Below are 15,065 nucleotides of genomic sequence, written 5' to 3' on the forward strand. Positions count from 1 at the left end.
CTGTCCAGTTCCAGTCGTCTAGGAATGCATAAATACAGATCCTATATGGTTTTCATGAGAATCTTGTTCCATTCTTTCTACAAAACAGTGGTAAGTTCAGGTAACGACTGTGAACGTGGGTAGCGATCACGTACCCTTCTCTCCAACGCGGACCTCAAAGTCTGAGTAATACTGAGATGTGGGGACTATGGTGGCCGGGGGTGATGTGACATTCCAAACACGTGGTGACAAAGCCAGTCCTGTACAATGTGAGCCGTGTAAAGAGGGACCCTGTCGTCTTCAAACACATCGTCACCATTGGGGAACATACATTGTACCATGGGATGAACCTGATCAGCCAAAGTGGTCAGATAATCGTTGGCAATAATGCGATCTTGCAGAGAAACCACGGAGCCCACGGTATACCATGATATGGCTCCCCAAATCATCACTGACCACTTGCAATGTTTCACCCTTGAGACATAAAGTTGCAAACCGTCTGCAGCAACACTCGACCGACCAAAAGACTGTCTTCCATTGCTCCATGGTTCACCTTTTATAGTTTCAGCCCACGTTTCCCTGTTACAAGCGTTTGCATCTCTGACGGACGGTTTTGGAGTTCCAGCTTTCCCTGCAAATTGCAGGTTATGGAACCAACTGCATGTTATTTTGGTGCTACCAGGATTCGTGAGTACCACGTTCAGTTCTGCAGTTTTTCAACCATCATCCTCTTATTTTTCGTCACAATTCCCTTCACTAACTGTTCGTCACTATCACTCAACACACACTTTCATCCACGCTGTCACTTAGTGGACAACGTTCTCCCGCTTACCCCATTTGCCGTTTCAGTCTCCGACATGGTGCCTCTTGAAACGCCAAACACTTGTGTTCTCTTTGTTATCGGAGAAACCACCATATAAGCACCAGCAATTTGAATTCACTTAGCTCCGACAGAATGCACTCGCAACTAGACGGAACACTGTTCTCATTGCGACTGACACTTCATCGTATTGAGGGCACTGCACAGGTGCCATTCTTGGTCAAACACGAGAGTGCATCCCGCATGCTTGGTTAGCATCTCCATTTATGTTCAACTACGCATTTCTCGTGGTGTTTCCATGTTTTCGTTCATCTCCTGTATCACTTTCTGGAATTCGTTAGACAGGCTATCTGTATCTGGGACTGGGTGACTATTTGAGCCACTTAGGCCGGTATTACACTATCAAATTTCTTTGTCAAAGATTTGATCAAAGATGTGATCCAATATTCCGTCCAATATATTTGACAAAGATCTTTGACGTAGCGCTAGAAGGGGTATTACACTGTCATCAAATTTTTCGTCAAAGTTCAAGATGGCTGAGAACAACTTGTTATTAACCGCAGCAGTTGTACGTACTCCAATTGCATTGTATGCACATGCGGAAAAGAAGTGGGGGAAAAAATGGAACCATACATACGAGGTTGACAGTCTTTAAAGTCCTGGGATTACAACTTGATAATAAATTCAGTTGGGAGGAGCACACCACAGAACTGCAGAAAGACCTTAACAAATCTGTATTTGCAATTCGAGTGTTAGCAGACATAGGCAACATAAAAATGAAAAAGCTTGCATACTTTGCCTACTTTCATTCCATAATGTCATATGGGATAATATTTTGGGGTAAATCAAACAAAGTCAAACAAAAGTTTTCAGAGTCCAAAAGCGTGTAATACGTATTATTTGTGGAGTAAATTCACGGACGTCCTGCAGAAACCTCTTCAAAGAACTGAGTATACTAGCTACTGCCTCTCAGTATATTTACTTCTTAATGAAATTTGTCGTAAATAATATATCTCTTTTTCCAACAAACAACTCAGTTCATACATACAATACCAGGAAAAAAAATGATCTGCACAAGGACTTAAAAGCACTTACTTTAGTTCAAAAAGGGGTCCACTACTCAGTAACACTCATCTTCAATAATTTGCCAGGAAACATAAAAAAATTAGTTAGAAATAAAGATCAGTTTAAAAGGAGCCTGGAAGACTTACTACTGGCCAACTCCTTCTACTCCATTGGCGAAATTTTTAATAGAAACAAATGATGTATTGTATTTATTCATACTATTAGTATTGTTATTTCAGCTTAAAAAAATCGACATGTTCCACATCCACGAGGATCTCCTCAGCACAGGTGTATGGAACGAAAAACTAATCTAATCTGGTGAAGCCGTGGGTTTTACGACGACACGATAAAAGCATTCAACAAAACTTGTTACGTGAGCTTACAGTGGAAGACGTCAAGTTGTACATCAACTACTTAAGAATGGATGAGCATACATTTCTGTATGTGCTCAATGAAGTGTATCCTCATATCACAAAGCACAATATTCACTTAAGAACTGCTACATCTTCAGAAGAAAGGCTCACTGTAACACTCCGATTCCTTGCTACAGGAGAGGGTTATGTTAGGCTAGATTAGGTCTCCAACCTTCTTAATCTATTTTTGTATTCAGGGTGCCTCACGTTGTAAAGCGCCTCATCAGCTTCATACATCTCTATTAATTTTGTCGTTGTCGGCACACACCAATTGTATTTACCGACAATGTTTATAAAAACACTACAGACGACAGAACGCTGCAGTGATTCTAGCGCTCCATGTGGTAACATGTCACATTGGAGTGAACAGAAGACAAGCGATTTCTTTGATCAAATATACAGCGAGGCCCTAGATTTGATCAAATATTGGACGACATTTGACAAAGTCCCTATTACACTATCAAATATCTTTGACAAAGATATTGGACAAAGATATTGAACAAAGAAATTTGATAGTGTAATGCCGGCCTTACTGATACAGATTGTCTGGATGACTGATTATTCGCGTCCTCTTTCATCAGTATTAACTGCCCGAGAGGACTCTCGGGCAGTTTTCAAGTGATCGTAAGGTCACGAGTGATTCGCGTCCACTAAGAGACACTGCGAGCAGAGCCAGTGAGTAGTGAGTGGGTGTACTTACTTATCCAGACGCTGGTGGACTGCGGCCACGAGATGGCGGCTGTGCTGGAGGGGGCGGCGGGGCGCGGCGAGACGGTGGAGGTGCGCGAGCTGCTCGCCAGGTACTCCACCGACTTCATCGCCTCCGTCGGCTTCGGCATCGAGGTCCACTGCCAGCGCGACCCGGACAACGAGTTTCGCCGCTGGGGGCGCAAGATCTTCGAGCCCTCCCTCATCACCGGGCTCGCCATAATGCTGTCCATCATCAGCCCCAAGTTGACCAGATTCATTCAGTAAGTGGCAGTCTGGGGCAGTCACATTAACTTTAAAATGACGGTAAACGATTGTTCTTTCTTCTCACTGTATTTTTAGCACACCCCCTTGTTCCATAATGACGGTAGTCGTATATTGTGGCATGGACTTTAGGAGACAGACAGTGACGAGAGTTGCTCGTCTATCCGCCAAACATTAGCAGCATTAAATAATAAAATATCGCCAGTTCTTTTTTGTGATCTTTCCAAACTGACTGATAGTGTGGACCACACTAACTCTTGGAAAAACTTAGTTTTCTGGAGTAGATTGTATTACACACAATTGGTTTGAATTGTGGAATCGTAGAATGCAAAAAGCTGTGCTGAGCAATTGCTACAATGGTGAAAAGAGAGAAAATTATAGTAACTGGGGGAGAGATCACAAAAAGAGATCTGCAGCGTCCGCTACAATTCCCTATTTTCATAATAAGACACCCAGAAAAACCGACACATTAGAAAGCAATTGTCCGAATGGGAAGAAATTGGTAGATGCGACTTAGGTATAGAGACAAACAAATTATCACAACTTCAGAAAATTTGGATGATTTGTGCAAGAGAAACAGCTTCACAAATTGAGCAAGTCAATAACGCGTTGGTCCACCTCTGTCCCTTATGCAAGCAGTTATTTGGCTTGGCATTAATTTATGGATTTGTTGGATTTCATCCAGAGGATATCGTGCCAAATTCTGTCCACATGGCTCGTTAGATCGTCAGAATCTCGAGACAGTTGGAGGGCCCTGCCCATAACGCTCCAAATTCTCAATAGGGGAGAGATCCAGCGACCTTTCTGGCCAAGGTAGGGTTCGGAAAGTACGAAGACAAGCAGTAGAAACGCTCGCTCCAAATGGGTGGGCCTTATCTTGGTGAAATGCAAGTCTGGTAAGGCTTAGCATGAAGGACAACAAAACGGGGCATAGTATATCTTCGACGTAGCGTCGTGCTATAAAAGTGCTGCGAACAACAACCAAAGGGCTCCTGCTATGAAACTATATAGTACCCCAGACTATCACTTATCGTTTTTGGGTCCACATGCCGAGCGACAGTAAGGCTGGCATCCCACCTCTGCCCAGGTAGTCTCCAGACGCTGGTCATTGTCCCTCATTTCGAAGTGGTACTCATCAGTGAAGACAATTCTATTCTAGGAAATGAGATTCCAGACCAAAGATGTGTCAGGACACTGCCCAGAAAGTGGTGATATATCAACATGACTGTTGCCTGGTATATGGCCTAACAGCCATGAGATGCCCGTTCTTCTCATTGCAAGACCCCTTCGGTTGTTGTACGCAGCACCCTTACAGCACAGCTCTACATATACTGTACCTTGGTCAGCAAAGCCGCTGGATCGCTCCCCAATTGAGAACATTTGGAGCATTATTGATAGGACCTTCCAGCCTATCTAACGTGCTAATTGGACAGAATTTGTCACGACATACCTCAGGAAGAAATCCCACAGCTCTTTCAATCAATGCCAAGCCGAGTGCCTGCTATCATAATGGCAAGAAGTGGACCAACGCGTACTGACTTGCTGAAGCTCTAACTCCTGAATAAATATTCAATTTTCTGTAATTGTAATCATTTGTTTATCCGTATATGTACATCACATCTACTGGTTTCTGCCCCATTCCGATAATGCCTGCATAGTGCACGGTTCGTTTTTTTTAGTTGCATGAGATTGACCTTCCACTTAACATTCAACAAGCAGAACTGGTACTTTTTACAGACGATAATAGTGTTATAATAAACCGCATTAATGATGTTTCTCGAAGAATCATTAAGTGGTGCTCTGAAAATGCACGCTCTCTTAATTTTGAGAAAACATTCTGTATTCAGTTCTGTACAACAAACAGAGCCACACAAAAAACTGATGTAGCCCATGAACAGGAGTCAGTAAACAGGGTAGAATGCTCCAGATTTTTGTACATATTGATGAAAACTTGAACTGGAATAAGCACATTACTGAGCTTCCCACACTCTTTAAGGTCTGCTACTTTTCCTCCTCGTATATTTGCTAGTCTTGGAAGCAAACGAATTACCCTCCTTACAGATTTTGCATATCTCCATTCAATAATGTTTACTGAATAACTTTATGGGCAAACTCATCACCTTGAGAGAAAGTAATGGTCGCGCAAAACCGAACAGTCATAACAATATGTAGTATTCGCTTGTGGTCATCATGTAGGTATCCCTTCAAGGAATTGGGCAATATACAATACATTTTTGTTAGTTAAATTCGTCATAAATAATCCCTTAGAATTTGGGGAGAGTACTCGTGTCCACAATTGCAACATTAAAAGAGGAAAAAGTGGGCTTTATTACCCATTATTGAAACTTCAGTGGCCCAGAAAGGAGTTCAGTATGCAGCAGTAAAAAGTTTTGGTCATTTGCCCAAAAACATGAAATGTTGACGGACAGCAAAGTAAGCTTTAAACTTAAACGAAAATCGTTTCTCCTGGACAACTGTTCCATAGACTAATCTGTATTTAAAAACTGGTAGCCTGTAAAAAATTGTTTTTTGAATATAGCTGCACGAGTAGGAATAAAAAATAAGAAATAATGTTTTCTTTGATATTAACACTAAACGTATGTACAGGGTGTTTCAAAAATGACCGGTATATTTGAAACGGCAATAAAAACTAAACGAGCAGCGATAGAAATACACCGTTTGTTGCAATATGCTTGGAACAACAGTACATTTTCAGGCGGACAAACTTTCGAAATTACAGTAGTTACAATTTTCAACAACAGATGGCGCTGCAAGTGATGTGAAAGATATAGAAGACAACGCAGTCTGTGGGTGCGCCATTCTGTATGTCGTCTTTCTGCTGTAAGCGTGTGCTGTTCACAACGTGCAAGTGTGCTGTGGACAACATGGTTTATTCCTTAGAACAGAGGATTTTTCTGGTGTTGGAATTCCACCGCCTAGAACACAGTGTTGTTGCAACAAGACGAAGTTTTCAACGGAGGTTTAATGTAACCAAAGGACCGAAAAGCGATACAATAAAGGATCTGTTTGAAAAATTTCAACGGACTGGGAACGTGACGGATGAACGTGCTGGAAAGGTAGGGCGACCACGTACGGCAACCACAGAGGGCAACGCGCAGCTAGTGCAGCAGGTGATCCAACAGAGGCCTCGGGTTTCCGTTCGCCGTGTTGCAGCTGCGGTCCAAATGACGCCAACGTCCACATATCGTCTCATGCGCCAGAGTTTACACCTCTATCCGTACAAAATTCAAACGCGGCAACCCCTCAGCACTGCTACCATTGCTGCACGAGAGACATTCGCTAACGATATAGTGCACAGGACTGATGACGGCGATATGCATGTGGGCAGCATTTGGTCTACTGACGAAGCTTATTTTTACCTGGATGGCTTCGTCAATAAACAGAACTGGCGCATATGGGGAACCGAAAAGCCCCATGTTGCAGTCCCACCGTCCCTTCATCCTCAAAAAGTACTGGTCTGGGCCGCCATTTCTTCCAAAGGAATCAATGGCCCATTTTTCAGATCCGAAACGATTACTGCATCACGCTATCTGGACATTCTTCATGAATTTGTGGCGGTACAAACTGCCTTAGACGACACTGCGAACACCTCGTGGTTTATGCAAGATGGTGCCCGGCCACATCGCACGGCCGACGTCTTTAATTTCCTGAATGAATATTTCGATGATCGTGTGATTGCTTTGGGCTATCCGAAACATACAGGAGGCGGCGTGGATTGGCCTCCCTATTCGCCAGACATGAACCCCTGTGACTTCTTTCTGTGGGGACACTTGAAAGACAAGGTGTACCGCCAGAATCCAGAAACAATTGAACAGCTGAAGCAGTACATCTCATCTGCATGTGAAGCCATTCCACCAGACACGTTGTCAAAGGTTTCGGGTAATTTCATTCAGAGACTACGCCATATTATTGCTACGCATGGTGGATATGTGGAAAATATCGTACTATAGAGTTTCCCAGACTGCAGCGCCATCTGTTGTTGACAATTGTAACTACTGTAATTTCGAAAGTTTGTCCGCCTGAAAATGTACTGTTGTCCCAAGCATATTGCAACAAACGGTGTATTTCTATCGCTGCTCGTTTAGTTTGTATTGCCATTTCAAATATACCGGTCATTTTTGAAACACCCTGTACATATACTGTAAACTAACTCGTTTCAAATCAATTCGAGGAAAGAATGATTTATATAACATGCAATCAACTAGCCATCGTGATTCGTGACTGTGCGAAAACACTATACAGGTTGGTCCAAACCGGTTCCAAAGTTAGCACATTTGACCACGTGGTGGACAGTTGGTTCCTGTATTGTTCTTTGGCGAGAAACTGTGACAGGCGCACCAGGGGTGTCATTTCATCCCGTGTAAACATCCCCCACGCGAGTGTCCTTCCACCATTTGGCTGACCACTACTCCATTAAAACGCACGACGCATCGCTTCATGTGGGTTGTATTTGTGGCGATTCCCAATCTCAACTGAACAGACAGCCTTGATCCTAATCGTTGATGTTCGAAATAAAACGTAGTTCTATTTGTAAAGCGTTGCTGCGACAAACCATAGCTTTCCACAGATCTCACTGAAAATTATTACTAGCACAAAATACTTTACTGGGACCCTAAATAATCATCTCACTGCTTAGTATTAATACCCGCGGCTGTGCTGAGTATTTCTACTAGGCTCAATCGTCTCCTCTACTGAAATTCTGTCACTTTCGAATTAAACATCGTCGCCTTTCCCCCAATCTGATAGTATGACTGGATAACCTTTAGAGCTTTTCTCTGAACTATTTCCTTTGTCCATGGTGCTAAGCGAATCAATTTGTTTTCTTTTTTTTTTAGTTTGTAAGTGTCAATTATAACTTTCCTGCCAAAACCTTATGTAACGTACTAGCGAGTACCTAGCATGCCTTGCATGTCATTCAGGGAAAGAAAATGTTTGTGTTTAAATTTTGTTTGTTGAAGTGCTTTTGGATACACTATAATTTTTTGTGCATAGGCAAATAAATCAGGTTTCCCTACACACCGGAAGGCCACACACAACTGCCCAGGCGAGAGGATTAGGATTCGTCAAATTTAATTCACAAACTAGAGCAATTGTCCCTGTGCTTCGTTGATGGTCATAGCAAATGCGAGTCGCACCAGAAACCGCAAACGTTTGAATTCAAATGGTATACCTGTTGGGATCTTTGGGGCATGTAGCAACGGTATAGCTTTTCATGTAAATTTTCCATTTGAAACTGTAGCTTCGATTATATTGTTCATTTTTGTCACTGACATTCTGATGCGGTTGGAAGTCGTGGTGGATTTATGTTTCGGAGCAAAATGTAGAGAAGTCGTTTGATTTCGATTTTCGCATACATATCGACAATGTATTGACAGAACAAATGTCCACATTTCGAGGTGTGATTTTCATATCGACTGATGATTCACGAAACGTGATGTGAATAATTTTTGCGCCAAATTATGTCATTTGGAAAAATGAATTGTACTTTCGTTTGTTTGCCAAGAAATATTCCGATTGCTTTATGTCGCCTGATACCAACGTTGATATAGGTTCGGGTGGTGAAAATATTCTGGCAGTTTCAGTTTTCCTCCCGTGCACCACATTCTCGGTGTTTCATTCTCAAATTTGAGGGCACCGCAATAGAAGCACAAATTTTTGAAATATCTCCGCTTGGATAAAGGCTGTGATAACAACATCGTAATGGAATGCACCGAGATGTAAATCAGCCTGCTGTGTTCGTATGGACCGAGCATTGCCTACTCGAGAACATTCCAGTTTCCCGTTTCTCGTCTGTTTCTGAAGCTCGTAACACCTTTTTCCTTGCCGCCTGAGGTGTAGATCGAGCAGTCGTTTGTTTTGGTGGCATAACTCAATTGACAGCAAAAGTAAAGTTTTGAGACGGCTATTAGAAATTCGCTTGGAAAAAGAAAAGAGAATGAGTGTGATACCTGTCTCTTAATGTCCACCGGCATCTGGAATTTCAGAGTGAACCGCACTTTTTATGTCACACACTAACGGAAATGTCGCTGTTTGTATTTGATTAAATTCAGATGCGTATGTACTCACACATCGAAAACACACACCTGCGGCTAAGCTATATGAAATACACACAAAGATTGAAACTACTCGCTCGTCACCTATAGTAAAATCGATATACTAATTGAGAAAGTTTGGCGGGTGTACGCACAAAATTTCAGTGCAGTCGGATGACTGCTGTGGGATGGCAGGTGGGACGAATGAAGACACAGTCATTTGTATATGTAGATAACCAAATGCAGATGTTGAAAGCACACATTTCTCACCAGTTCACGCACTCTACTAGTATTCAGCATACAAAACAGTGAATGAAATAGGCCTATCTGGCACAACCAAAATCCGTCAATCCATTTAGAATACAAAAGCAATGACCAACTATACAGGATGTTCACAAAGGACTTCACAATTTTAAAATTTCATGTAAATTTATTGAAAGAAGATATAGAGCTGGATTTAGTGCTATTTTATAGGGAAACATATCAAGTTTTTTTACCTTTAACTAATGATGTTGTATGTGGCTTCCACTTGCTGCACACAACCCATCGGAAGTCAGTTTCTTCCCAAACTCGCTGTAGCACTGCAGGTGTAACTTGCTCAGTGACAACGTAAATTCTTGCTCTAAGTCCATGGAGAAAAGCCGACACGGGAAGTTCAAACACGGTATTCTTAATCAAACCCCATTTAAAAAAGTCCAGTGGTCTCAGGTCTGGGGAACGTAGGGGCCATGCAATTGGCGCATCATGGTCAATCCATTGATCTGGAAAGCGGTCACTGAGATAATCCCAGACGTCAGCCAGGTAGTGGGGTGGTGCACCATCTGGCATGAAGAAAACATTTTGTTATTGGTTATCCTCGTCAGTATGTGGTATCAAAAACTGTAGTAACATATCCAGGTACACTACCCCGTTCGTGGTTCTCTCATGGAAAAGAAAGGGACTGTACACTTTGTTCTTGCTCAGTGCACAAAAAAGTTCAGTTTAGGGCTATCACGAACATGTTGCAATGTTTGATGTGGGTTTTCACTGCCCCAAATCCTGCAGTTGTGTATGTTAACCTTGCCACTTAAGTGAAAAGTCGACTCGTCAGAGAAGATGATTTGGTCCAAGAAATGTTCATCCTCATGTAATCGATTTAACACATCCACACAGAACTTCTTGCGAGCAATTTTATCAGTATCTTTTATTGATTGTACGATCGTCAATCTTTACGATTTCAAATGCAAACTGTTTCTCAACACATTCCAAATAGTCATATGTGTGATTTGCAGTTTGCGAGATGCATGCTGCGTCCATTTCGTAGGGCTGCTGACAAAACGTCGTCTCCCTCTCTCAACGACGTCGTCAGGTGTGCTTGGATGACCTACTGATTACCCATATCTTACCGACTGCCCTGTTTCTACAAAACATTTATGCCACTCATAAGTTAGAGGACTACTAGGAGGATCTTTAGCATACTTGGTACGGAAATTCCGATGAACTATTGTCGCCGACTTCAGTTCTTCAAACCAAAACACACAGCTTGGGTCCAGCAGAGACAGCCATTTTTAACGTAACTGCCTCTACCGCTCCTTACGGTGCGATTCGGTACTAGTGAACTACGCGAGTCAAAACTTTATGTATTTCCATACAAATTGACACTACAATCACCTCTGTAGGTACTAGGAATTAATTTATATGAATTTTCAAAACTGTAAAGTCCTTTTTAAAACACTCTATATTCTAATAAATTTTTATTTTTCTAAAATAACTGCTGACCTTGAACACTACCTCGTCGTATTCCTTCCTCATGGCCCCTGTCACATGCACGTTTCCCAGACACTCAGTCTCCACCAAAAAAAGAATCACAAAAATATTTTTCATAACAAGCAAAAAATGAAGTGTCCATAAAGGATGGAGGAAAAACAATGAAACTTCATGGGTCGAGAGGATACATGACGTTATTTCAGAGATATTAAAATCGAGCAACATTTACAAAAAATATGATGGTATGAGCGCACTTATCAGTAAGACGTTGCAGCACATGTATATGAATGCATGCACTAATTCGGATGGGAACTGTCTCATTAATCCTCCTGCCCTCAGGCAAACTGGCCCACTGTTGTGACTGCTCATTGATATTCTGGATACTGGAACTGGGGATGAGCTGAAATTCCAGTTGATCCCACATGTTCTGTCAGGCACACATCTGCACTTATTGCTGGCCACACAGACAATCATAGTGACACGTGTCGTGTGCGGACGGGCATTTCCTGCTGAAACATGTCACCACAATACAACCACATGTGAGTTAACACACGAGGACGCAGGATGTCCGTAATGTGCAATTTTGTGGTTAACAGTTCCCTCAGCCACTACCAGCTGTGACCATGTAGTACCCAATGGCTCTCCACACCGTGACACTAGGGGTAACACCGCTGTTCCTCCCTGTAGCATTGGAAGAATGGGACCTCTGTCCATGTTTCCGCCATACTCGCTGATGATGGCCGTCCAGGGTATTGCAGAACCGCAGTTCATCACTGAACTCAATGCGACAGCACTCAATAAGCAGTGCATGGTTCCCAGTCTCAGCACCACTCAAAACACAGCTGTTTGTGTTATGCTGTCAACAGCAGCCTACGTGTACAAGTGCAATTCCCTAGTCTGGTTACTGCTAGTGTCCGACCAATGATGTGGGGTGACTCAGACCATTGCACGTACTCTCGCAGCCAAGGAGGCGTGTCTCGATCCACAAATATCTCAGTGTGCTATCCACTTGCACGCACTCACCTCACTGTTGAGCTCACGAGTCATGCGTCGGTGGGAGGATGAGTGGCTGGAAGTGACTGACAATAAGCTCCGTATAGTCAAGCCCACAACGCGTGTGTGGTGTACTTCCTTTCAGCCCCATCGACGGGACGAGGTTCTCCTCACGCGGCTTCGAATAGGCCACAGCCCTATGATGCATGGCTTCCTGCTCCGGCGAGAGGACCCTCCAATGTGTGGTGCTTGCGGCGTCCAGGTCACTGTGCGCCACGTTTAAATGGATTGCGTTTTATTTTCTGACCAGCGGGCCGCGGCTGCCTTGCCAGCGGACCTGCCAATTCGATTAGGCAACACTCGGACCAATGTGGTTAAAGTTTTAAAGTTCTGTGCCATGTCAAATTTTTTACAAAGATTTTAGGGAGAGGATTTTAACTTGTTCACTGTGTGACAAGCTCGCCCATATTTTATGTAAGTGGCCAGCCAATGACAATTTCCTGTGGCATTCTTGTTGCTCTGTTTTCCGTTTCCTTAGGTTTTACTTTCTTGTGCAGCATTTCCCTTCTTTTCCTGATTTCTTTTGAGTGAGTGCTTCAGTTTTATTAGGTTTGTATTAGAACAAACGTAGCAAGTCATCATAATAACCAGGAGGAGACCTCAGCCCCTGGTGACCTCAAATAGACGACCAAATGCTGTTACTTTACTAAATTATTGACACAGTTGTTGCATTATTGCACTCTCCACAATCCGGAGCAACGTACACGTACATATTTACAACAATCCAAATGACAAATAAAACATCACATCATACAAATAAAAAATAATGGTGAGATAAAAATTGGCTTAGTTACCGGGATCTCCGTTATTTTTAGGAGTAATCCAAACTTCAATAATTCTAAAACAAATAAAAAAATACTAATTGTAATCATGAAATTTTAAATAGCTCACCGTCCAAACACAGAGCAAGTAATCTGACACTCATAAATTGCGGGGTAAAAAACCTTTACACAGCAATGTCTAAATACAAAACAAAATCAACAAAAGAAAAACATTGCGTACACTAGTTACAGGTAGAATGTCAGGCTCCATACCATTACTCTACAATATACATCAAACCTACAGAGAAATAAAACTGAGAAGAAAAACAATGATATACACCACAAGTTACATACTGGTTACGTGATATAGTTCATCTAAGACATCATGTCATACCTCATTAACTATCATCACTTAAGCAATTGCCACCACTACTCGACTGTGAGTTTAACCTTATCCTTGTCCACCAGTACAAATACCTGCTGCTGAGCTAGTCAGTCCATCAACTTCGATCAATACACCCAGTAAATAGTTAGCAGTAAGCGCTTGAATCCACCAGTAGCTCTCGTATCTTACTCTACTGCTCGTTTCTCTGTTGTTACACATTTAGACGACAAGAACTTGCATTTAGACTAGCCTTCGTTACACTTTAATGTGAAATATCACCACTGTGATAATGCAAATAAGTGGCTTCAGTCAACACACCAACAAGATTATTACTGTTCATGACATCAAAATGCATCTGTTAATTCCGATATTTGTTGTGCAATGCAAACTCTCGTCCCCTGTGACAACCTTACTGACCAATGCAACAAGAGCCACTACGTTAGTATTACGCCGCTGGCTAATAATTAAAGCATCATTGTACCAAATATTCTAATAAACATGCTACATGAACTTGATAACCCAGAACAAACAAAAAAAAACACTAACTATTCTAAACACAAATGTTAATGAAATACAATTACACTTGCTGTTCCTTCAGGAATGAAACATATAAAAAAATTTAGATAATTACAAATACAAATACATTATTTCCTATCTTGCGAGTCACACGGAAACATTTCATTCTGTGATTTTCTTGGGGTCAAAAAGTTGCTGATAGTTTTCCTCGAAACACTGTCTCGGTGTCAAAGCTCTCCCACGGTTACCCGGACGAAAGTCTTTAGGTCACTCAAATCGACATTTTGAACACGCACTGAACAGTAAACTGTATCTCACATTAAACACAAATGTCATAGTCACTCTCAAGTACCATCCACACGAATCTAGTCGTCCAGAAATGACCCTACAACTACTATTACCCACGGTTCTGTCCTTTCAGTTCATGGTGTAATTAAAAGTCGTAAGTTCCTACAAACAGCACTTATTCCCACACCAATTAAAGAAATGTCTCCTACTACAGACGCAAATGTCACTGTCCCACTCTAGTTTCTTGCGTTCATACAATAATTAGTCACCAAACGACAACTGTCCTCTTTAAGAATACCAAGCGTCCCACATGCAATTCACAAAGCACACTTAACCAGTCACTGCCAAAAGTTTATGGATCCAACCGTTCAGTGGTCAAGACAAAACAAACAATCGTCCTGTCTGCTAAAGACAAAATCTTTTCCACCACTCACAATGTGGGAACACCAGTCCTTCACTTTCCACCTTATGGAGACATACGAGCAGTCGTCTTGTTTCACGGCTCCACAGTCCAGTACTAGTTAAAAGTTGCTGGTAACAAATGCCCGCCAGACTCTGCCGTGCGTCGTTCATTGTGCCGTGGCGCCGCCACGCGAGCCGTTGAGCAGAAGAAACCACCCGCTGCTGCCTCCGTGGGATACTTTCCCTGGTTGTAAGGGTGACGGAACTTATGAATGGCCAGTGGTACGTGCGTGTCACCCCAGGCCGTTGACCTGCTGTAGCGGGCGCGTGGAATGTACCTCACCCGGCAGTGGAGTGGGGAGCGCACCGGCTCTGTTGCCTCTCCCATGCCGACGTCTGCTTGGCTTATGTGGTACGGGCATGTTCTGTGTAGCACCTCAGCGCTACGACACCCAATCAGTCAGACCCTTCCGTGCATCTCGCAACATTACAGACAAAAGGATATTAATACATTATTTAAATACTCATTGATTACATGTATGATCTATTAGATACATTGGTAATAAAAGAATCTTTGTTCTAAAAAACATAAAATTATACACCCTAGTTTTC

The 15,065-nt window shown here is 42.4% G+C and overlaps 1 protein-coding gene across 1 annotated transcript in view; it reads left to right on the plus strand.

Moving 5' to 3' along the window:
• Positions 1-15,065, plus strand: part of LOC124798145 (cytochrome P450 6k1-like) — a 104,044-nt gene that overhangs the window by 41,476 nt on the left and 47,503 nt on the right. Inside the window, exon 4 of the mRNA XM_047261424.1 lies at positions 2,986-3,248. Within this exon, the coding sequence (XP_047117380.1) occupies positions 2,986-3,248 (263 nt within the window). The remainder of the gene's footprint in view (positions 1-2,985; positions 3,249-15,065) is intronic.

The sequence above is a fragment of the Schistocerca piceifrons genome, chromosome 5 (assembly GCF_021461385.2).
Source record: "Schistocerca piceifrons isolate TAMUIC-IGC-003096 chromosome 5, iqSchPice1.1, whole genome shotgun sequence".
In the NCBI taxonomy this organism is placed as follows: Eukaryota; Metazoa; Arthropoda; class Insecta; order Orthoptera; family Acrididae; genus Schistocerca; species Schistocerca piceifrons.